This window comes from Schistocerca serialis, chromosome 7 (genome assembly GCF_023864345.2).
Source record: "Schistocerca serialis cubense isolate TAMUIC-IGC-003099 chromosome 7, iqSchSeri2.2, whole genome shotgun sequence".
Taxonomy (NCBI): Eukaryota; Metazoa; Arthropoda; class Insecta; order Orthoptera; family Acrididae; genus Schistocerca; species Schistocerca serialis.
In genome coordinates this window covers 530,615,998-530,639,854 of record NC_064644.1, presented here as the reverse complement: position 1 = coordinate 530,639,854, position 23,857 = coordinate 530,615,998, and the positions used below count along the sequence as shown (strand labels likewise).

The window sequence follows — 23,857 nt, the reverse complement described above, 5'->3', positions numbered from 1 at the left end:
TGTAGATTCTGAATGAAATACATTTTGCTGTTAAGAGGCCAAGATGTAAAGCCTTCAATGACCACCATAGCAGATTCTATTTGAAAAATCTGTGTTAGAATCCAAAGAATTACTGGTTGTATGTAAAGGCTGTCAGTGGCACCAAAATCAAGACTCCAGACACTAAAGGGTGACACAGTAACTGAAATTCAGAGAAGCAAAGCAGAAATGCTGAATTCTGTTTACAAATGTTTCTTTACTAAAGAAGATATAGCAATAGTAATCCACTTTACTTTTCATATAACTGCAAAGATGAGTGATATTGTTTTTAAAGTTGATTGTGTTGAGAAACAGCTAAAATCATACAAGGATGAAGGAACAATGGAAACTATGTCATATTCTATGCATAATTTGCAGCTGAGTTAGCTCCCCTTTTGAACTATAACATAACACAGACTCCTTGAACAAAAATGAGCCCAGAAGGGTAACGTAAGTTACCTACAAAACTGCCAGTCAGAAATGCTTTTTTTGCTGTTGTCAAACTACATTTTATGTGCTCTTCACTCCACCCATCATCAGTTACTTTTCTGTCCAATTAGTAAAGCTCTACAACTAGTAGTGTCTCACGGTCTTCTTTCAAGACACGCTCTGTTAAACTGTTCTTCCAAGTCCTTTGCCGTCTTTGACAGAATTACAATGTCATCTAGAAATTGTAAAGTTTTTATTTCTTCTCCCTCAACTTTAATTCCCATTTCATTTTTATCCTTTGTTTCCTTTACTACTTGCACATTGTCAAGATAGAATAATATCATCGATAAGCTACAAACCCTGTCTCACTCTCTTTTCAACTACTGCTTCCCTTTTGTGTCCTTCAGCTCTTGTAACTGCAGTCTGGCCCCTGTACAAGCTGTTGATAACTTTCTGTTCCCTGTATTTTATCTCTGCTACCTTCAAAATTTCAAAAACTTTGTTGAGTAAACACTGTCAAAAGCTTTCTGTAAATATACAAATATTACGAACATGCTATTGCACTTCTTCAATCTATCCTCTAAGATAATGCACTGGGTTAGTACTGCCTTGAATGTTGCTACATTCTGCAGAACCAAAACTGATCTTCCCCCAGATCAGCTTCTGCCAGTTTTTACATTCTTCAGTAAATAATACATGTCAATATTTTGCAACCACAACTTATTAAAATATTGATTCAGTAGTAAATACACCTGTTAGCACCTGCCTTCCTTGGCATTAGAATTATTACATGCTTCCTTAAGCATGAGAATATTTCACATATCTCACATATCTTGCTCATCATGTGGAATAATTTTTCATGGCTTACTCTTCCAAGTATCTTGCTCATCATGTGGAATAATTTTTCATGGCTTACTCTTCCAAGTATCTCAACAATTATGAAGGATGATGATGATGTTAGGTTTGTGGGGCCCTCAACTGCGCGGACATCGGCGTATGTACAAAGTCCTAATTTTTACACAGTCCAATTTTTTCATACTCCAATGTAGCCACTGTCATGAATGATAATGATGAAATGATGAGGACAGCACAAACACCCAGTCTCCGGGCAGAGAAAATTCCCAACCTGGCTGGGAATTGAACCCGGGACCCTGTGATCCAGAGACAGCAACACTAGTCACTAGACAACAAGCTGCGGACAACAAGGAATATCATTTATTGCATGGGCCTTGTTTCCACTTAGGTCTTTTAGTGTTCTGCCAAATTCTTCTCACAGTATCATATCTCCAAACTTACCTTCACCTTCTTCCTCTTATTTTTCTGTGGTGTTTCCTCAAGTTTGTTTCCTTTCTATAGAATCTCTGTATATTGTTTCAGCTTTCATTTCTTTGCTTAGTACTGGCTTGCCATCTGAGCTCTTGATATTCATAGAGCTGCTTCTCTTTAATTTTCCTATAGGCAATATCTATTTTCCCCTAGTAACGCATGATTTCATGGCCTTGCATTTTTCACTGCCCATTACTGCTGACCCATTTTACATTTTCTGTCAATCTCATGTTTTAGACATCTGAATTCCCTTTCATTTGCTTTGCTTACTGTTTTATATATATATTTTCTCCTTTAGTCAGTTAAATTCTATATCACATACCTAATTATACATCCAAGGATTTCTACTAGGCCGTGTGTTTTTCCCTATGTGATCTTTTGCTGCCTTTATTACTTTGCCTCTCAAAGCTACTCACTCATCTTCCATTGTTTTCATTTCCATGTTTCAGGCCCACATTGACTAATGCCCTCTCTGAAACTCTCAACAATTGCTGGTTCTTTAAATTTATCTATGTCTCATCTCTTACAATTCATACCTTTTTGTAATTTCTTCAGTTTTAATTAGCAGTTCATAATCAATAAATTAAGGTCATATTCCACATTTGCTCCTGGATCTGATTTCAAACTCTGGCTTAAAGATATACAATAAATTCAAACCTTTCAGTGTCCCCATGTCTCTTCTATGTATACAACCTTCTTTCATGTTTCTTAATCCACGTTTTAGCAATGATTAAATAGTGCTTTGTGCAAAATTCTACCAGATAAGTTTCTCTTTCATTGCTTTCCCCCAGCCCCTGTTGTCCTACTATTTTTCCTTCTCTTCCTTTTCTTACTGTTGAGTTCCATTCACCAGTCACAATTAAAGTTTCCTCTCCCTTAACTATCTGAATAATGTCCTTTATATCATCATACATTCTTCAATCTCTTCTTCATCTTCTGAGCTTGTTGACATATACTATTGTGGTGGGTGTTGGTTACATGTTGTAATGAGATACCCTTTTCTAACATAATCTTTATTTTATAGAAAAAATTGATACCAAGTAACTTGTATAGGTGAACATTATCTCCGCTGTTTAAGATTTTGTATATGATGTATTATATTTCAGGCTAAAATGTATAAAAGGTAATTGGTGAGTATGGTTGGAATTATTCTTCTATTAGAAATATTTGAAATTATGAAATATCTGGCATACTTTAAATTCCTAGTGTTATTTACACAATCTAAAGCTAATTACTAAATTTATTTCTGGATTCATTTACGAAGTACCTTAGTAAAAATTCTTCTTTAGTCAAGAAAGTTTGTGAACCCTTTTGCTTTGAAAGCTCTTTGGAATATTGTGAGTACCGCAAAATGTAAGTAGTAGTAGGCATGCCTCTGATGGAAGCAGACTTATCTCTAATTTTGTCAACAACAATGTGAATTTGTGTCCTGAAATGGAGATTGTGAAGTCAGTGTGATATGGAAGAATGGGATAAAATAAAAAGAAAGTCATAGCAATAGAAAGAATTTTATCAATTATTCAGTTCAATGCGAACCCAAAAATCAGAATTTCAGCCTCAGTACCCATAGACACGAGAACTGCCGCCATCAACAATGAGAAAATGAAGATAAGTAAAAAGTTTTCCTTTTGTGTATCTTACACCTCTCAAAGCTTTTGAAACTTTTGAAGAGACAGGAAAATTTAATGTTGATGTGTGTGAGGGTAAGATTACAAGTTTGGGTGTCAGCTGTGATCAGTTGACTGATAATGAAGTCTTGTCTGTTGCAGAAGAAGAAAGGGCAGTGATTTGTATCATTTCCAGTTTTTATATACATACGGAAACTCCAGTCACTCGACAAAAGAAAACCTGAGAGCCGCCCAACAAAGTTGTATCAACAATGACGAGATACTATCAACAGTGACGGACTGGATGAATTGAAAGAGGAGTTTACAACTATGATGAGGGACATCAATAAGAAAAAAAGACAAGCACAAACTATTTGTGATTTTTTTCCCCCTCCCCCTAATGTGATTGACAGGAAAATTAATAGATATGAGGGTAGCGGCGGTGAAGTGAAGCTGTAGGACCCAGACTAGACATGTTTTAACCAAGTGAAAGTGTAGTCAGCAAAGAAACAGTGAAAACCGATATTTTGCAGTTGGTTTTAGCAAAATTAGGAGAAATGAAAATGGATAATAATAACAAATTTAGTGCAGTTAATGATCAGTTAACTGAAAAATTTACCTTGCTACAAGGACAATTAAATGACCTGAAAACTGGAAACAATGGTAAAATGGACAGGGTACAACACTAAATAGACCAACTTAGTAATCAGATTTTGGAGCTAAATAATAGGTTGTCAGATGGATTAAAAAGTGTGAATAAAAAAATCGATGTCTTAGAAAATAAATTTATTATCTTGGAAAATGAGTTAGTTGCCCAATCTGCAAATCAGTAGAGGAATGTTAATATCAGAGTTCAACAGAAGGCCATAGAGGAAAGAAATTCAACAGAACTTTAGTAGTTTAGATAAAAAAATTTTAAATGTTGAAAACGGTATGCTAACTAATGTAAATGTTTTAGATCAAAAAATTTCAGAAGTTCAGGAAAACTGAATTTACAAAAATCTTTATTCAAAAAATGGAACTGCATGGTTCAACATTCCAATCGAAAGTTTTCCATCAGACAATTTACATCCAGTAGATTTTCTGCACCACTGAAGAGAAAGTTTTGTGTCATACATGAGTGACAATCAAAAAATTAAATTTGTTAAAAGATGTCTTGAAGGCAAAGCTCCATCTTGGGTTAATCTAAATTTAAGTCAGTGGGAGACATACCAAAGTTTTAAAAAAAGCTTTTTAAATAAATTTTGGTTGCAAGCTGAACAGGGGAGAATTAAAAGTGAATTTCTGAATGGTCCAAATTATAGTACTCTGAAAGAGTTTTGTAAGAATCAACTTAAGAAATTAACACCTCTTGACAAACCATTTGACAAAATTATATTGACTGATGCACTAAAAAGATTACCAGAAAGGTTTCAGTGGGATTTAATACGTGGACCTGACGATTGCCTTGAACAATGGCAGATGATAATTGAAATGATAGAAACCATAATCACAATAACTACAGAAATAGAGATAGTGGTAACTTCTATCAGGATCAAAATGGTAATATAGACAAAAATTTTGAACATCACCACAAGAGGAATAATGGTCAATTTAATAGAAGAAATAATCATAGATATAACTATTCAAAAAATGGCACTCCACCTCAATGAAGGTCACAGTTTTGGGGGAAAGAAACACTACAACAGGATGCCCAATTTACATCTACACTTAGACAATAATAACAGTATTAATAATGTGGCACAGGTATCTGAAGTTGAACAGAAGGGATATCTGATTTCTCATTTATGTTTTGATCAAAAGTTTTGGAATACTGTGTTTAATTATAGTGATGTAGATACTAGCCACAAACCAGAATGTGAGAGTAATGAGAATTTTGATGTAGTGTGTACTAATTATTTCTTCTCTTGGTCAGACAGCAGTGTTATTGATGTATGCAAAACAGGTGATGACTTAATTGGATCTGAATTACGTGGTATTTTTGATGTAGATGTGAATGAGAACTGTGAAATTACTGCGGTTGGTAAGTCTGAGACTCGTAGCTTATTGCAAATGAATGTAGGTGAGGTATGTGACTTTGATAGTGATGAGACTTGTGTAGTTCATGATGTTATTGATGAAGTAATTTTGGAAGAATATGAGGATGATCAGTATCAGGTGTTTGTGAAGTTTAAGAATTATGAAGTTTCAGATTAGTTTGTGAATACAGATAAGGTAGGTGATGTATGTTATGATGTAAGTGAGAATCATGGTATACCAGTTGAGTCAAAGCAGTTTCTCATTAATGTCATGCAGAGTAATGATCCAAAGAGTAAAGGTGTGTTTTGGCTATGATAATGCATTCATTATGCTGTCCATAGTAGCTTACCCACAATTCTCTTCCTACAATACACATGTTCTGATTTTGTGTTCATAACTCTACACTGACCTGACCCAAAATCCTGTTCCTCCTGCTATCACATTTACTAATTCCCACTATATCTAACTTCAACCTATCTATTTCACTTTTTAAATTATCTAACTTACCTGCGCAATTAAAAGATCTGACATTCCATGTTATGACCTGTAGAGTGTCACTTTTAAACACAGTTTTGATTTTCCTGATGACAGCATCCTCTTGAGTAGTCCTAGGCCTGTGATCCAAATGGATTCATTAAAATAATAATAATGATGGCTGTAATTTCCCCTTTCTTTATTCCTTTTGCAGTACCAGCACAGCAAGGTCATGTTGAATTATGTTACAAGGCCAGATCATTGAAATTGTTGCCCCTGCTATTACTAAAAAGCCTACTGCCCTTCTTCAGGAACCACATGTCATTCCGACCTCTCCATATAAATCACTCCATGATGTATTGCACTAATCACACTGTACATACATACAAAGTAACTTAAAATAAAAAAAAGTGAGTATCTAAAGCTTCCAATCTTAGACACATCAGTGGAAGAATGCTGCTGATTTTTTTGTTACACCATTCACATTTTGTTTACTGTTTACTTTTACTTCCTTTTAGTGTAAGTGTATTGAAGACTTACTGACAGGAAACAGCTGTTGGTACTCTCTAAAATGCAAATCTTATTTCACTTTTACTTTCTTTACTCACAGTGGCAACAAGGATTTGTAGTCTTATTGCAATGGTAATCAGATAGTTAAGATACTAAATAATCATGTATACTCATTCATTTAACTATTCACTTATCATTGTTGTTGTTGTTGTTGTGGTCTTCAGTCCTGAGACTGGTTTGATGCAGCTCTCCATGCTACTCTATCCTGTGCAAGCTTCTTCATCTCCCAGTACCTACTGCAACCTACATCCTTCTGAATCTGCTTAGTGTATTCATCTCTTGGTCTCCCTCTACGATTTTTACCCTCCACGCTGCCCCCCAATGCTAAATTTGTGATCCCTTGATGCCCCAAAACATGCCACACCAACTGATCCCTTCTTCTAGTCAAGTTGTGCCACAATCTTCTCTTCCCCCCAATCCTATTCAATACCTCCTCATTAGTTACGTGATCTACCCACCTTATCTTCAGCATTCTTCTGTAGCACCACATTTCAAAAGCTTCTATTCTCTTCTTGTCCAAACTAGTTATCGTCCATGTTTCACTTCCATACATGGCTACACTCCATACAAACACTTTCAGAAACGACTTCCTTACACTTAAATCTATACTCGATGTTAACAAATTTCTCTTCTTCAGAAACGATTTCCTTGCCATTGCCAGTCTACATTTTATATCCTCTCTACTTCGACCATCATCAGTTATTTTACTCCCTAAATAGCAAAACTCCTTTACTACTTTAAGTGTCTCATTTCCTAATCTGATTCCCTCAGCATCACCCAATTTAATTTGACTACATTCCATTATCCTCGTTTTGCTTTTGTTGATATTCATCTTATATCCTCCTTTCAAGACACTTATCATACTGTCTAAATCCCATCATGAAACAGAACCTTTAGAAATGTTGCATCATTAGGCCAAGCACCAAACCTGTGGTAATAAAATGTTTAATGCATCCTGACTCCAAATTTAGTTTCATTCTTGTGGCATTATTTGTTATTGCATTCTTACATTTTGTTGTTGTTAAGGTAATACCACATCCACACAAGATGAAAGCTTTTAACACTGTACCATTTTAATTTTCTTAGTAAAACTTTATTGTCTACATAAATAAAGGCTTTGGCAAGATCATTGAAAGTTCCAAGATGGTAATTTCTGTCATTTATTATTATTTGGATTGAGTTCATGAGGTTGTATGTTGCATCCGGAGTGGAAAAGCCTTTACAGAAACTAAACTGAGTTGTTGTCAAGAGGTTATTCTCAGACAGATGGTTCAGTACTCTGTTGTAAGTGATTTTCTCGAAAATTTTTGAGAACACAAGAAGGAGAGAATTTGAGCTGTAATTAGAGATTGAGTGCTTATCTCACCTTTGGTATATTGGGACTACTGTGCCATACACCAATCTCTCCAAAAATTCACTTTGATTCGTTGTATGGTTACAAAGGTATCCCAAGAATGGTGCTACCAAATTGGCAAAAGATTTTAGAACTTTGGCAGAGATACTATCATAAGCAGTAAGTTACTACTTTTTAGTCACCTAATGATTTTTATAATCTCTCTTAACAGATGAGTTGGCAAAACTGATATATAGTGGTGGAGTATTTATTGCCTGTCTTAATAAGCTTATTGGATCTGCTTTCAATGGACCATTATTTGTCCCCATGTTTTCAGCTACTGTTAGGAAGAATTCATTGAGATTATAGAAAATCATCCTATTTCATATCACTTGCCACCCTGCTACTGTCATCTAGGAGTTAAATATCATTTGCTTCTTGAGTTTATTCATTTTGTGCCTATCCATACACCAAATTGTCCTTTCCTTGTAATTGGAATTTTGACTTTTTTGTGCCCAGTGCATGAATTTTTCCTGTTTGATAACTTTTTGAAGAATTTTGCAGTACTGCTTGTAGTGAATTTTTAAGTCTTCATTAGATCTAGTCCTTTGTATTAAATAAATCTCTCTCTTCAATGCAGTAAATAAATTTCTCTCTTCATTGTACAAGAACTTTGATCCCAGATGTTAGCTAACATTTTTCTTAGCTCCAACTGTTCATGTCCTTTAACCATTGTAAAGAAAAACTGGATTCATAATGTTGTAAGAATATTATTAAAAATAATGAATTTTCTCATCTGCTGTGTGCACTTAGTAAATTTCTTCTGATTCTGTCAATTCTCCCAGAGTAGTGTGAACTGAGTCAGCATTTACAATTTTTTGAACATTATTTTTCCTGTGATTCTTGAAGTTTTCCTGGCATACTGAATGTTTAATGAGATTTCGGGATTGCAGCCGGATCACGTTGACTTCTTGCCATGGTATTTTGGCTAGCAATCATCCAGCCATCTTCAGGTGAGTGTCCATCACTGGAGACTGCAAGTTCCCAGAGTCAACTTTATAGGAAAAAGTTGCGTCGAAAATGCTTGTGAATTGGCCTCTGTCACAGGAGCATCCTCTACCGAAATCTGCACCCTCTGGAGCTATTATTCTATCTGTGGAGTGCAGGCAAAAGCATAAAGGTGAAAACTACATGTCCACCCTCTGTCATAATGCGCCCCTGCGTTGCTAAAAACAGACATCAGATGTCGCCAGACGTGTCATTATGAATAAACTGTCTTCTCTCAGAGGAAATTAGAGAGATCTCCAGGTACCAAGCCTTGTCCAGTTGAAAACTGCCATCACAATTTATAAGATTTTGCACTAGGTGTATCTCCACAGATTATTTAATTAGTGAATCCCAAAAAGTTTTCGCTGGGACCCAGATTTTCGTGGCAGAAAAATCCATAGTGTGTCCTGTGGTAATACAGTGCTCAGCTACGGCTGACTTAAAGAGCTGCGAAAGGTGAGTGTGGCGTTCTTGACCAATGTGCCTTTCATGTACTGTGCGTGTCGTCTGACTGATGTAAGCTTGGTGACACTGGCAAGGAATTTTATAGATCCCAGCCTTCCGCAGACCCAAATCATCTTTTACTGAACTGAGAAGGGCACTAATCTTTGCCGGTGGCTGGAAGATTACTTGATGTTTCCTTAGGATCCTGCCTATTTTAGATGTAAGGTTGTCAGCGTGTGGAAGGAACACCCTGGACTTGAATAGCTCCTTATCTTCTTGATGTTGTGGGTGTTCACGTTTCTTCCTTCTTAGTGCTGTTCTAATCTGATGTGGAGAGTAACCATTACCTCTGAACCCCGACTCTCAATGTTCCCACTCCTTTGTAAGGCTGCCTCCATCAGAAACATCATAAGCCCGGTGCACCAATGTTCTAATGATGCCGGTAGTTTGTGAAGGATGATGACAACTCAATGCTTGCAGATAAAGGTCCGTATGTGTTGGCTTACAGTAGACAGAATGCCCTTATGACCCATCCACTCTCTTAGTAACCAAGACGTCCCAAAACGGCAAGCAAACATCCTTCTCTATTTCCATCATAAACTGGATGTTCTTGTGGATTGCATTCAGATGCTGCCAGAACCATGACAGTTCTTCTTCACCGTGGGGTACACTACAAAAGTGTCATCTACATATCACCAGAAAACTCTCAGTTTAAGTTCTGCCGAATCTAGTGCCCTTTCCTCAAAGTCTTCCATGAGAAATTTTGCTATCAAAAGTGAGGGAGGACTGCTCATGGCAACACTGTCAGTCTGCTCAAAATATTTGTTGTTGAATAAAAAGTAGGTTGAGGAAGGACATGATGGAAAAGTGCTGTTCTGTTGGCCATGAACTTATTGTTGATGAGCGACAAAGAATCCATAAGAGGAACCTTAGTCAAAAGTGAGATGACACTGAGGCTGACTAGTAAGTCAGTTTCACTGAGTTGAAGTGACTTCAGTCTATTGATAAAGTCAGCTGAGCTGCGAACATGATGTGCACTTCCGCACAAAAGGTCTCAGTAGAGAGTCGAGATGTATCACCAAATCATACGTGGGGGTGTCGATACAGGACACACTATGGATTTTTCTGCCACGAAAATCTTGGCCCCAGTGAAAACTTTTTGGGATTCAGTAATTAAAGAATCTGTGGAGATACACCTAGTGCAAAATCTTATAAATCATGATGGCGGTTTTCAACTGTACAAGGCTTGGGACCCAGTGATCTTTCTAACTTCCTTTGAGAGAAGACAGTTTATTCATAATGACATGTCTGGCGACATATGATGTCTGTTTTTAGTGACGCCTGATGTCTGTTTTTAGTGATGCAGGCATGCATTTTCACCTTTACGCATGGGCCTGCTCTCCACAGATAGAATAGTAGCTCCGGAGGGTGTGGATTTTGATAGCTCCTGTGATGGAGGCCAATGATCATGCATTTTCGCGCCAATTTTTTTCTATAAAGTTGCCTCTGGGAACTTGCAGTCTCCAGTGGCAGGCACTCACCTGAAGATGGCTGGACGATTGCCAGCCGATATATTGTAGCAAGAAGTCAACGTGATCTGGCTGCAATCCCAAAATCTCATCGAACATTACTTTTCCTTTCTAAGTTAAACCTGACTGATGGAGATGCTCTATTGCTGCCATTTGACTATCATGGTCAGATTCCATTTATTATGCAGTTCAAATCTATTTCATTAAATCAAAACTTGACATCAGTAACTCTAGGTGCCCTCAATCAAAATTGTTTAGATGAAGTCCATGTTGAAATCTCCACACACAATCACTTCCCAGTTATTTCTACTAAATCTTATTAGCATTCACTCTTATTGCTTGATGAAGTTTAAAACATTTCTTGTTGGATCCTATAGGCAGTCAGAATTGATATCTTGTATGTTTCAGAGTCCATTACTAAAGTACAGCACTCTTCAGTGAGGTCTATAGCCAGGGACTTTATTTTAATTTTGTGTATATAGATTCTCCCCCTCTCCTTATATTACATGTATGTAGAATTATTTTTAGATTTTTCAGTGTCCTAGATTGGTACGGGTAGGTTATTTTTCTTATTGAACGGTTTTTTAGTGATTGAAAAGTTCAGATATATTATGACTGTTGTTTTCTGTTTTTCCATTTATTGTTACACCTACATCTATATTTATTTGGTAGCTGTATTTTCTAGAAACATATCCACTAAAAAAAGATCCCATGAAAATATGGTGGAAAACTGGTTATGTAAGTAATCTCTAACTGGAATAATGACAATATTATGAAAAGGATAGGTAACTACTCACCATATAGTGGAGATGTTGAGTCACACACAGGCACAAAAAATGACTGCTAAACAAATGAGCATAACTCTCACACATTCAAGGTAATAAAATATTATGCTAAACATATTCACCTTAAAAGTAGCACACAAGCGGCAGCTACAGAGTATGCCACAAGTGCTCCTACTGACATCATGTCAATAAGTTCATCCACATCAAAGATGAGTGCCATAAGACCTAAAAATCCAGAAAATTTGTGGACTTACTTAAAAATTAGCACAATGAGGGAAAGCCTTTTTAAAGAACTAGGGTATTAACATGTAAGATACTGTAATAGCATAATATCTCTTACATGAGTGAATTTTTCATTCTTACAGTTCATTCCTTAGACTAATATCTAAATAGAGGCAGAAGTCATTGCCCACGTAAAACATGGCTACATGGAGTGAGAGTGCAACACAGCACCATTGAGTTCATGCAGTGCACAGTGCCAATGACATTCAGTGAGCTGGAGGAGTGTTGTGAGTGGATGACAAAACAGAGACAGGGGAGACTGCTGGAAAGAGGGTGTTGGTACTGAATGAGCGACATTAGGGTTATGGTGCAAGGTGGAGGTGGGTGTACTGGAAGGAGTTAGTGGAAACTGAAGCCAGGAGGACTGCAAGGACAACTCCCATCTGCATAGTTCAGAGAAGCCAGTAGCATGGACTCTGAAGCAGCCACCGAAATAATGCATACTGTACTCAGCAGCATGTTCTTCTATTTAGTGGTCAGCTGTCTTCTTGTCCATAGTTGATGATGGCTGTTCATTCAAGTGTACAGTTGGTTGATGGTCATGTCCATTTAAAATGCTGGGCAGAAATTGTAGCGGAGCTGATATATGACATGACTGCCTTCATAGTGTCCTTGTCTCTGATGGGACTGAATAAACTTGTGATGGGACTGGAGCAGGATGCACTGGGTGGGTTCATTGGACAGTTTTTGCCACTGGGTCTTCCACAGGAATAAGTCTTATGTGTCTAGGGGCTGGGAGACAGTGTGACATAAGGATGAACAAGTATATTGCATAGATTAGGTGAGTGGTGGAATACATTTCTCAGTACTTATGTCCTACCTATTCCATTTACAACAAAATAGAAAAATAATTGCATACTCACCAGTTAAAACACCAGCACAAAGTGTACCAATGAATGGTGTTCTGAACCTAGGGTGCACTTTTCCCATGAACTTAAATAAGAGGTCATCTGAAGACATAGCATAAAGTAACCGTGAGAGTGAAAACATTCCACCAAGGAAACTGAAACAAAGATAAATGAATTGCTAAGAAGTTTTTTCAGGATATATTAGAACCTTAATACATTAAGTAACTTATTGTTTTTCTCTGCTATAAGTATCAATGGTTTAACAAACATAAATATTTGTAGAAGATGAACCAAAATACTTTTACAAATTTTGAGGGCTGATTCCTCACATCAATACGAGAAAAGAAATCTAGAAACATGTGTCCAAAAATCATTCCTATATGATTTATTAATGAAAGTACAAAATTTCAAAATGTGCTCCACTTATGGACTGTTTCAAACACTTTTAGATGGTACTGAATTATTTAATAGACTCCCATGGCATGTTTGTGAAGAATCTCTGCACAAAAATGTCTGCTGTTTAAACCAAGTGTTTTGTATGGTCCTAAAAATAATGTACCACAGCACTGAGGTCAGAGGAAGGAGCAGGCTCAAACTGGCCTCCTACAATATATTGATCTATCATGGTACAAATCATCCAAAAAATTTGAACTAAATATAATGGATCATCCATGTTGCTTGTTTATTATTATTATTCATAGGGACACATCCTGCAGCGACTCTGGACAAGAGCAAAAATTCTTAGGTGTGTATACTGAATAAAAATGGACTTGGAAATCACAAAATATAGATCATCTCACACATCTGAGCTCAGGAAAATTTGCTTGTTTGTGTCTTTGCTGATTCTGGTGGTGAAACTCCAGGAAGCTGACTTACTTTTCTGTAAGTTAATTCAGTTTGGAATAATTATCAAGGACAGTTCCAGGTGACAATGATGAAGTTAACAAGCTCAAGGTTTTAACCAAAAAAAGATCTAGCAAGAAACACAAGATACAAGTGATGTAGCTGCTATGCAAAAGCATAAGAATATCGAAGTTAAAATGTTTTTTACAAGTAAATAGCATGGGTCAAACAAAAATGTTGAGAAAATGGCTTGAAAAGGAACCTGAAGGTGAGGGACCTAACAGGCATCCCAAGAGATGGTGCATCACTCAAGTGAAATGGGATGTGGAAGTAAAAGGAGTGGTATAACAACAAGTTGAGAGGCAAGACATGTACCTCGACATACCATATATACTCGAATAATCCGCGCATGTTTTTTCCCGAATTTTAGTACGAAAAACTGGGGTGCGCGGATTATTCGAAATATTGTTGGTACTGCTCCGCCTCCAACAATACATCCCATTATACCATTGCATTGTTGCAGCCTCAGTCTGTGATGCACCAGTAGCATGTTAGGAGTGAAGTATTAACATCTTCAATCTTGTTAATTATGGTTACAAGTTCTCGTTATCACTCGTACACTGCTAAAGAAAAAGTGAAAATTATTGAAGAAGCCGAGAATATTGGAAACCATGCAGCAGGAAGAAAGTATAACATGAGTGATAGTTGTATTCGCAACTGGTGAAAAAATAAAACACAGCTTCAAGAAACTAATAGTAATCGCCGGGCATTTCACAGCCAAAAAGCGAAGCATCCGGACCTCGAGAAAAGGCTCTGCGATTATGTAGATGAGAAGTGACAATACGGATGCGCAGTGACAAGTGAAATGTGTCAACATAAAGCATTGTCTTTAGCCAAAGAACTAGGCATTACCAGTTTCAAAGCTAGCTGAGGCTGGCTATCAAGATTTTTCAACCGAAATGGTTTAGGATTCTGGAGGAAAACTACTATTGCTCAGCGGCTTCCAGGCAATTATGAGGAAAAAATAGTGAATTTTCATTGTTAGGTGATAAACCTGCACCGTAAACAGTCATATATATTATTGCAAATTGGTAATGCGGATCAAATGCCAGTCTATTTTGAGATGCCGCTTGACAACATGGTGAACAGGAAAGGAGAATCCAGCATCATGATACAAACTGGTGGCAGTGAGAAACAAAGATGTACAGTGATGTTGTGTGTAACTGGCGATGGACGAAAGCTACCACCTTATGTGATATTTAAAAGGAAAACTATTCCGTAAATATCAGTAAAAGGCATACCGGTATTAGTGAGAGTGAATCCGAAAGGGTGGATGGACAATGAACTTATAATTGACTGGGTGACACATGTCTGGCAATGTCGTCCTGGTGCGTTACTGAATTTACGCAACTTGTTAGGCCTGGACAGTTTCCACGGACATACAACTAAGGAAGTGCGAGACAAATTACAAAAAGGGAAAACTGACTTGGTCATTATCCCTGGAGGCCTAACATCAATCCTACAACCACTAAATGTGTGTATAAATTGGCCATTCAAAGCTGCACTTAAACAGTGATATACGCAATGGATGGCTGATGAAAACTATCAGTTCACACCTAGTGCAAAAATCAAACCGCTGGATTTGTCCCAGATTTGTGAATGGGGGAAAAGTGCACCGGACTCCATTCCGCAACCACTGGTGGAAAAATCCTGCTAAAAATGTGGAATCACAATTCACTGGATGGAACAGAGGACGACACTCTATGGGAAGATCGTGAAGACGACAATGATTCTCCCACTAGTGATGACGATGAAAGTGATGAATAGAGTGGTAAGAGAGGAAATGTACCGGTATTGACTAAAATATTTTATTGCACATACCGTATTAACAAATTCTTAACAAGATAATTCACATTTCTTTTTTTGCTGTTGTAGGTACACCTAGAGGCCCGGCTGGCGGTGATAATGTTCCCTGGCCGCCCGCCCGTCTAATGGGACAGCCGGCCAGCTGCACGCTGCTGAATCAGTTGCGTTTTAACGATGTATCAACCTGTACAGCAGCATTGCTTCAAACCAGTAGTTATTATGCATACTTTTGAACACATCATAACATTGGAACAATTCTTTTTTTTTATTTTTTGTAAATAAAACAAATTAAAGCAAAAAATAATTTATTTTTTTTCCTCTTCCTCAAAATTGGGGTGCACGGATTATTTGAGGGTGTGGATTATTCGAGTATATATGGTAGATGGAAAACACAATTATACCTCATGCCCATGCAATCTGAGATGGTTAATAGATGACGATAATGATGATGACTGACAATAGCTTCACAATACATGTACTTGCTTATGAAGAACCAGCCACAATTTGAAAATAACAATAGCATTTATAAATACAACATTAACAACAAAAATAGCCACCACGATTCCTGTCTTTTGTGTATAGAAAGGAACAATGTATGCAGCCATAAAAATATATTGCTATCTGTCTAGTGAATTAAAGGTGGTAACAAACACAATGAACATAATTTTTATGACAAATATCTTAGTGTACTTTGGTTACACATATTAAATTTTATTTTAGTTAATGATTAAAATAAAAACCATGGCGTACAAAAAAGAAAGGAAGTCAGATTGTAAATATGTTTCATTACAGACCATTGATGATGTTTTATTTTAATAAAATGAAATGCATTTGCTGACAAAACATACATTTTCTTGTAGTTGCAAAGATGGAATTAAAATACACTCAATAAAAGAAAATGTACAGTATTTGTGAATGTACTGACATATTCCATATCACAGTGAACTGTCACATTGAAGGAACAGATAACTAAACTAAACTAAGCTACAGACTTTATGTATCATACTGTTTTAATATAACACAGATGCTAATTATAGTGTGGATAGACATATAAGAAAGTTACCACAAACTGTTCTATTTTAAATTCTCCATTCTGATTATGAGAAACATAATAATCTTGGAATATGTGAAGTGTATCTGTGGTTGTGAATACAAACATCCATCAGCTCGGGAATGTGACACTGAAAATTTGTGTTGGGCTGGGACTTGAACCCAGATTCCTCACTCCACATGAGCAGTTGCCTTCACCACTTTGGCTGTCCATGCAAATTCCCATATGTCATCATTCCTGCATCACAACCTGTACTCATGCACAAATTCTGTAATTACCATACAGGGGAGGAGATTTTGATTGAAAGTCACTGCCTGGTATCAGCCTATAAATATGATATTGCAGTGCCTCTGTTGTTAAGAAGAATGATGCAATGTTCCTTCAGACATGCATGCATGTCCATAGGAACAATGCATCATTCTTCTTAACAACACAGGCACTGCAATGTCATATTGTAATAATCTTAAGTTTCAAATAGATAATGACTATCAAAGTTACATATTTTGAAATATTTTGGTACACACCTTGTACTGAGGCTGGAAATAGCACCAATGCTTACAATCCATTGAGCCCAACCCCAACTAGTTTTCTGAAATGCATATAATATTGGCACATCTGCATCCTATGAAGAAACAAATTACAAATCGTACATTGTTATGCTGTTTGATTCACAAAGCATTTTAAATAAATAAAAGAAATCAAATTGCCATCATTTGTGACAACTGAAATGTTATGTGATTTCTGAATGCAAGAAATATGTCATATAATAATCAACACAAATCCATAGATGCTTTTGGGGTTGAACATTATTAATGATGTATCTGCCATGGAAATTACAATTTTAAAAGCAAATCTGCCCCTTCACAACCACAATACTAGAAGTGAAAACAATTTCCATATGGAATACAAATCCCTGTTTAGGGTTCAGAAAAGAGTTTTATTTTATGGTATAAAAATCTATAACAGGCACTGTCAGACAACAGGCAGGAAATTGAAAATCGCCAGATATTCAAAAAACAAAGTAAAAGAAAACCCCATTGCCTTCTAATTCTGAAATATATCAGACTATCTGGACTCAGCAATGTAATTCCACATAGCTCTAATGCATGCATTAACAAATCTCGACTTTAGACAAACCACTGTCAGCTGTCTGTATGCTGGTAAAGTTACATGAAGTAGACAGACACAGAAGCTAGCTCAGTAGTAAAAGAGGAGGACCAGTATTGAGGCAAGTCACTTACGTAAATTATACTAACAATAAATTATCACCAGCGCTAATCTATTATTTCTAAATTAGAAATAATGCCCATATTTAACAATATGATTAGATTAGCTCTGGTCACAGTTTATTGTTAGTATAGCTTACAGAAGTGACTTGCCTTATTCCATATCCCTGAAGGCTCTCCTTGATGATGGTATTCATGGAATATTGTGACTGTGATATGGCAGAAAGTTGGGAATGTCCGAAGAACCCACTGAGGCTGGACCAACGGTCCAGAGCAAGTGGCCAATGGAGTCAGCACAACAGAAAAATAAAGTCCAAATGAGTGATACGAGATTGAAAACATAGTACATAGCAAAAATCTAAGACCAAACCAGTGGGGTGTAATGAGAACAAAATGAGAGTGCAGCACTTAAAGACTCACAGTCCTAATGGGCGTTGTAATGGATCTGGGAGATGTGTTATTTTCTACCGGATTTGCCGATACCAAATTGTAAATGTTTTCTTATATTTTTGTCAGAATTTTTTTTATTGTAATTTGCCTTATCTTATGTTAATTTACTTATATTTTTGAGAGCGACAACATATTGATTACTATTAGTAGAAGTGACGAAGAATATCAAAGAGACTGGTTACAAGTGGATGCTTGTGTGTTGTGTAAAATGTCTTTGATGCTGGAGTCGTCTTTGACTGTAGTCAATCAGCAGTTAACTCTTGGTGTGTGTTGACGGTAGAACAATGTGCAGGTCGCCGTCATAAATAATTTGCCAGTGAACAGAAAAAAATGAATTATGTTACTATTTGTTTTCCTTATAAACTTTAAGAAGAAACCACATTCGAAGAAATGATATTTGAAGCACCAAAAATGAGGCAAACGCATTGAACCAGGTCATTTCTGCAGCTGACAAAACTGCATTGTGGAACCATACTTCCACTAGACAACTGAAGCCAAGACAAATATCATCTTGTAACCATTTCACAGAAAAGGTACTGTCACGAAATATGCCAAATTTAAGCAAATAAAAATAGTGAGCATATTTCAACTGGGGGCTAAGCCGGGATACCATATTTCAACTGGGGACTGTAGCCGGGATATTGTGTTCACGTGATCTTCGACAGTGCTACGAGGAAGAAAATTTTTGTGTGTTAATACCAGTTTTTTCAGAATGTGTGTTACAGTATTTGTGTTCATCAGGAAGTAAAAGTTTTGGAGAAGAAATGTTTTGGCAAGAAATGTAGTTCACGACAGAAGAAGTAATTTCAAGAATTTTGGTCAACAATCACATGGATGGAAAACGTGGATTTGCAACAGTAGAAGAGTGTTCCCAATAAGTCACGAAACCCTCATATTTTGTTAAAACAATATTTTTATCTTGTTTTGTATTGTTGTGTATAAATTGTTTTTTCTTCACAATGACATGAGATTTTTGAGAGTATTGTGCCTAAAGTAGAAAATTGTAATTTAATAGACTTCGAAAATCAGGACAGGTCAAATGAAACAGAAAGAACCGATCAATTTGATTTAAAAAGTTTTCTTGTAAATTTCACGAAAGAAATTAAACAATCAGTTGACGACCATAAGACTTACTGGGATGAAAAAATTGATAACATTTTGTTGCAAGTCCAAGCAGTCAATACCCAAGTGGGTGATCTTTCGAACAGAGTTGGTAGTGTTGAGGAAAAAATTGAATCTGTGGAAGCAAAAGTAAACGAAATTGATGCTAAATTGAGCGATGAAATTAATACTGTAAAAAATGAGTTACTGGCAGATAGGGAAAGAAATTTAATTGATTTTAATGAGATAAAAGGGGAAATTAAAAATTTGGATGAGAACACGAAAGTTTTAGTAAAAAATGTAGAACAAGAAACTGACAATCGTTTGGTTACTGTAGAAAAAAAAGTAGAATGCAATGATTTAGAAAACAAAAAATCTGTCAAAGAACTTAGCGAAAAACTTGAAAGTTTTGACATTGAATTTCAAAGCAAAAATCACAATGTCAACACATGCAATATTGTATCTAATATTCCAGTGAAGCACTTTTCGGCAGATGGACCCTTACATCCCGTTGATTTTATACAGTATTGTAAGGATTGTTTTTTACCTCACTCACCAGGTGATATGAAAATTAAATTTGTGAAAAAATTCTTGGAAGGGGAAGCTTTGACTTGGGCAAACCAGATTGTAACTGTGGGGATGACCTTTTCAGAATTTGAATCAAAATTTCTGGAAAATTTTTGGGATGATCTTAAACAAACTAGAATCAAAAGTGAATTTTTGAATGGGAGAAACTATAGAGAATCAGATGGGAGCATGAAACAGTTTTGCAAAAGTGAACTTCAAAAACTTATTCATTTAACAAAACCTTTGGATGACTTGATCAAAATTGATACCTTAAAGAGAAGATTGCCATCAGCAATGCAGTTGAGTTTAGTTCATTGTCCTGATAGTAATGTTGAGCAGTTTCTCAATTATACTGTAAAGTTGGATAGGGTAACAACAAGAACACACAATGGGTTTACTCACGAAGGTAATGGTCAAAATTGGGGAAATGATATCTTTCAAAAAAGGGAACAAAACAATTATCATGGTGTCAGTCAAAATTCAGGGGGATATAACAATTTTCAAAAGAAGGACCATAATTTTCATCCAAAACAAGAACAACATTTTCACGGAAATAATCAACAAAATAGAGAACACTTTAGGGATCAAAATCACAGAAATTTTGCTAGAGATCAGTACAATAGAAACTACCAACAATCAGGTAATGTTTGGCATAGGAAAGGGAACAGAAATGTTGATCAGAGACATTGGCAGAACCACAATCAGCTGTTCAAACAGGAACCAGTTGTTATTCAGGAAATAAAAAACTAGTAGACGCCCCCTTGAAGGTCCGCAAGGTTGATGCAGAAGGTGAGCATGATGGATGTGACTATCATAAACCCAAACATGACAGTTCCAAACCGAAGCTATCACATGAGGTTATTAGTTGTTACTTATTGAAAAAATTTCAAGAGGAAAATAGTGATGATATTGATAAAGATAAAATTTTCAGTACACAAGAACATACAGAAGATAAAAGTAATTGTGATTCATTTAATTTAACAGAGTTTTACACTTGGGCAGAAAAGAACAACACTTTGTCAGATGATGTAATTTGTAGTAGTTCAGAGATGTGTGTGAATGAAAGAGAGAATGCATGCTGTAAGAATGAAAATATTGGTGAAAGGGATCTGGTAACTTTAGAAAGGGGAAATTATATTTTAGGGGATAATTTGAATGTGTATGACCTGAATATGTATAATGATAATGATGTTGATGATAAAGTTGATAATGATGGTAATGGTATTGATGATGATGTTGAGGAAAGGTGTTTCATTAGTTTAAATAGTGAGTTGGGTATACACATGGTTGAAAATGGATTAAATAGTGATAATATTATAGAAATTCCCAGGGATGCTACCAGGATGAATAAGGCTCGCAAGCAGTGTTTACAAAAGTGTGAATTTTGATGTTGTTGGTAAAGAATCTGACTTCACAAATAATGATGACACATGTATAACTTCTAGCCTAAGTGAAACTTTTACAGATACTAATGACACACACACATTTCTTAATAATCTATGGCTGAACAGTGAAACTATTTCTTTTGACAAGAACTTTAGAAAGATGCTTATTAATATATGTGAAACTATATGTCCTGAGTGGTGGAAAAAGATATTTTATTTTTGAAAAGCTGAAGGACAAGTACTTCAATAGTAGACAATGTGATTTGGATGAAAATTCTTGGCTATTTGAGATAACAGAGAGTACTGATGACAATTTTGTATCTTGTGCAAATTTTATAACTGTGACAAATGATACATGTAATGATATACCATATGATTCTGATAAGTATAGGTTTGGGGAAATTGAAAGTGATTTATTACATGAGGTTACAGGTTCTGAGAAAAGTGATCAATTTTGCAGTCCTTATATAAAAGTTCAAATTGGGTCATGGATTGGTAAATGTTTAATTGATACAGGAAATGAGGTCTCGGGAATATCTGAAAGGTTAAGCAAGAAATTGAAAGTGGGGAAAGATTATGTTGAAATGCCAGTTGTTGGGATAAAGATAAAAGGTACTACTAGGAAGAGCAATAAATTGGTAAAAAGCCAGGCTTTAGTGACATTTTTAATTGAAGGCAAGTTGTTCACACATGGATGTTTTGTAATTCAGGAATTTAATGAGGATTTTCTTTTGGGTATGAATTGGATAGTAAAAGTAAATACAGCATTTGATTGGGTTGGAAGAAAACTTTTGATAGAAACTAGTGAAAGGGAATACATTCAGACAAATTTTGTGAACACACTTGGTGATCAGAGTAATGAAAATTTTGACAGTATCAATTTACTAAAAGAAAATAGATTGGAGAATATTGAAATTCATAGATTTGATACTGATGAAGTTGAATTTGGGAATTTAGTAAATTTGAAAATTTCAAAAACACAAAATTTATCTGTGGAGCAAAAACAACAGTTAGAAAATCTGCTGTGGGAATACAGTGATGTTTTCAGTGACATACCTGGTAGGGTAAAGGGTTATCAGTGTGAGCTTCAGGTAAAACCTCATGAACCATTTTTCATAAAACCATACAGTATTGCAATATCAAAAAGACCTGCTGTTGAGAAAGAGCTGAAAAAGATGGAAGGATGTAATATAATAGAAAGGAGTATCAGTGCATATAATAATCCTCTAGTAGTAGTTTCGAAAAAAGATGGTGGAGTAAGATTGGTTTTGGACTCTAGACACTTAAACAAAATTTTGTTCAGACAGACAGACCATCCCGAAAATATTGATGAGTTACTCTATAAATTTACAGATATAAAATATATGTCAAGTTTGGATCTAACTTCAGGTTTTCATCAGGTACCACTTTCAGTTAATTCTAGAAAATATACTGCTTTCTTGTACAATGGTAAGAGTTACCAATATTGTGTTGTGCCATTTGGGTTAAATTCTTCTGTTTCTGAATTTATAAGAGCTTTGGATCATGTACTGGGGCAAGAACTTGCATCTAAACTGATAATTTATGTATTTTGGTTACAGGGCAAAATTGGGAGGAACATTTTTCGATTTTGAAGTCAGTTTGTGAAAAACTTAGAAAAGGGGGGATGATATTAAAATTAGAGAAATGTAAGTTTGCAGTTTCTGAATTAAAATTTTTGGGTCATGCTGTCACAGACAAGGGAATTTTGGCAGATCCAGAAAAAATTAAAGCAATTTCAGAAATTCCTATTCCTAAGACTAAAAAACAATTAAAGTCATTCTTTGGGCTATGCGGTTATTACCGAAAACATATAAGTGATCAGAGTCTGAATGCACCACGTTTAAGTCAGTTACTTAAGAAAAACACTGTTTGGGTTTGGGATAAAAGTTGTCAGGAAGAGTTTGATAATACACTCCTGGAAATTGAAATAAGAACACCGTGAATTCATTGTCCCAGGAAGGGGAAACTTTATTGACACATTCCTGGGGTCAGATACATCACATGATCACACTGACAGAACCACAGGCACGTAGACACAGGCAACAGAGCATGCACAATGTCGGCACTAGTACAGTGTATATCCACCTTTCGCAGCAATGCAGGCTGCTATTCTCCCATGGAGACTATCGTAGAGATGCTGGATGTAGTCCTGTGGAACGGCTTGCCATGCCATTTCCACCTGGCGCCTCAGTTGGACCAGCGTTCATGCTGGACGTGCAGACCGCGTGAGACGACGCTTCATCCAGTCCCAAACATGCTCAATGGGGGACAGATCCGGAGATCCTGCTGGCCAGGGTAGTTGACTTACACCTTCTAGAGCACGTTGGGTGGCACGGGATACATGCGGACGTGCATTGTCCTGTTGGAACAGCAAGTTCCCTTGCCGGTCTAGGAATGGTAGAACGATGGGTTCGATGACGGTTTGGATGTACCGTGCACTATTCAGTGTCCCCTCGACGATCACCAGTGGTGTACGGCAGTGTAGGAGATCGCTCCCCACACCATGATGCCAGGTGTTGGCCCTGTGTGCCTCGGCCGTATGCAGTCCTGATTGTGGCGCTCACCTGCACGGCGCCAAACACGCATACGACCATCATTGGCACCAAGGCAGAAGCGACTCTCATCGCTGAAGACGA

The 23,857-nt window shown here is 36.5% G+C and overlaps 1 protein-coding gene across 1 annotated transcript in view; it reads right to left on the bottom strand.

Moving 5' to 3' along the window:
• The window catches only part of LOC126413211 (high affinity cationic amino acid transporter 1-like), a 181,879-nt gene that overhangs the window by 14,990 nt on the left and 143,032 nt on the right, over positions 1-23,857 (bottom strand). Inside the window, exons 15-17 of the mRNA XM_050083109.1 lie at positions 16,996-17,093; positions 12,727-12,866; positions 11,704-11,806 (exon numbers count right to left, since the gene is read on the bottom strand). Of these exons, the coding sequence (XP_049939066.1) occupies positions 11,704-11,806; positions 12,727-12,866; positions 16,996-17,093 (341 nt within the window). The remainder of the gene's footprint in view (positions 1-11,703; positions 11,807-12,726; positions 12,867-16,995; positions 17,094-23,857) is intronic.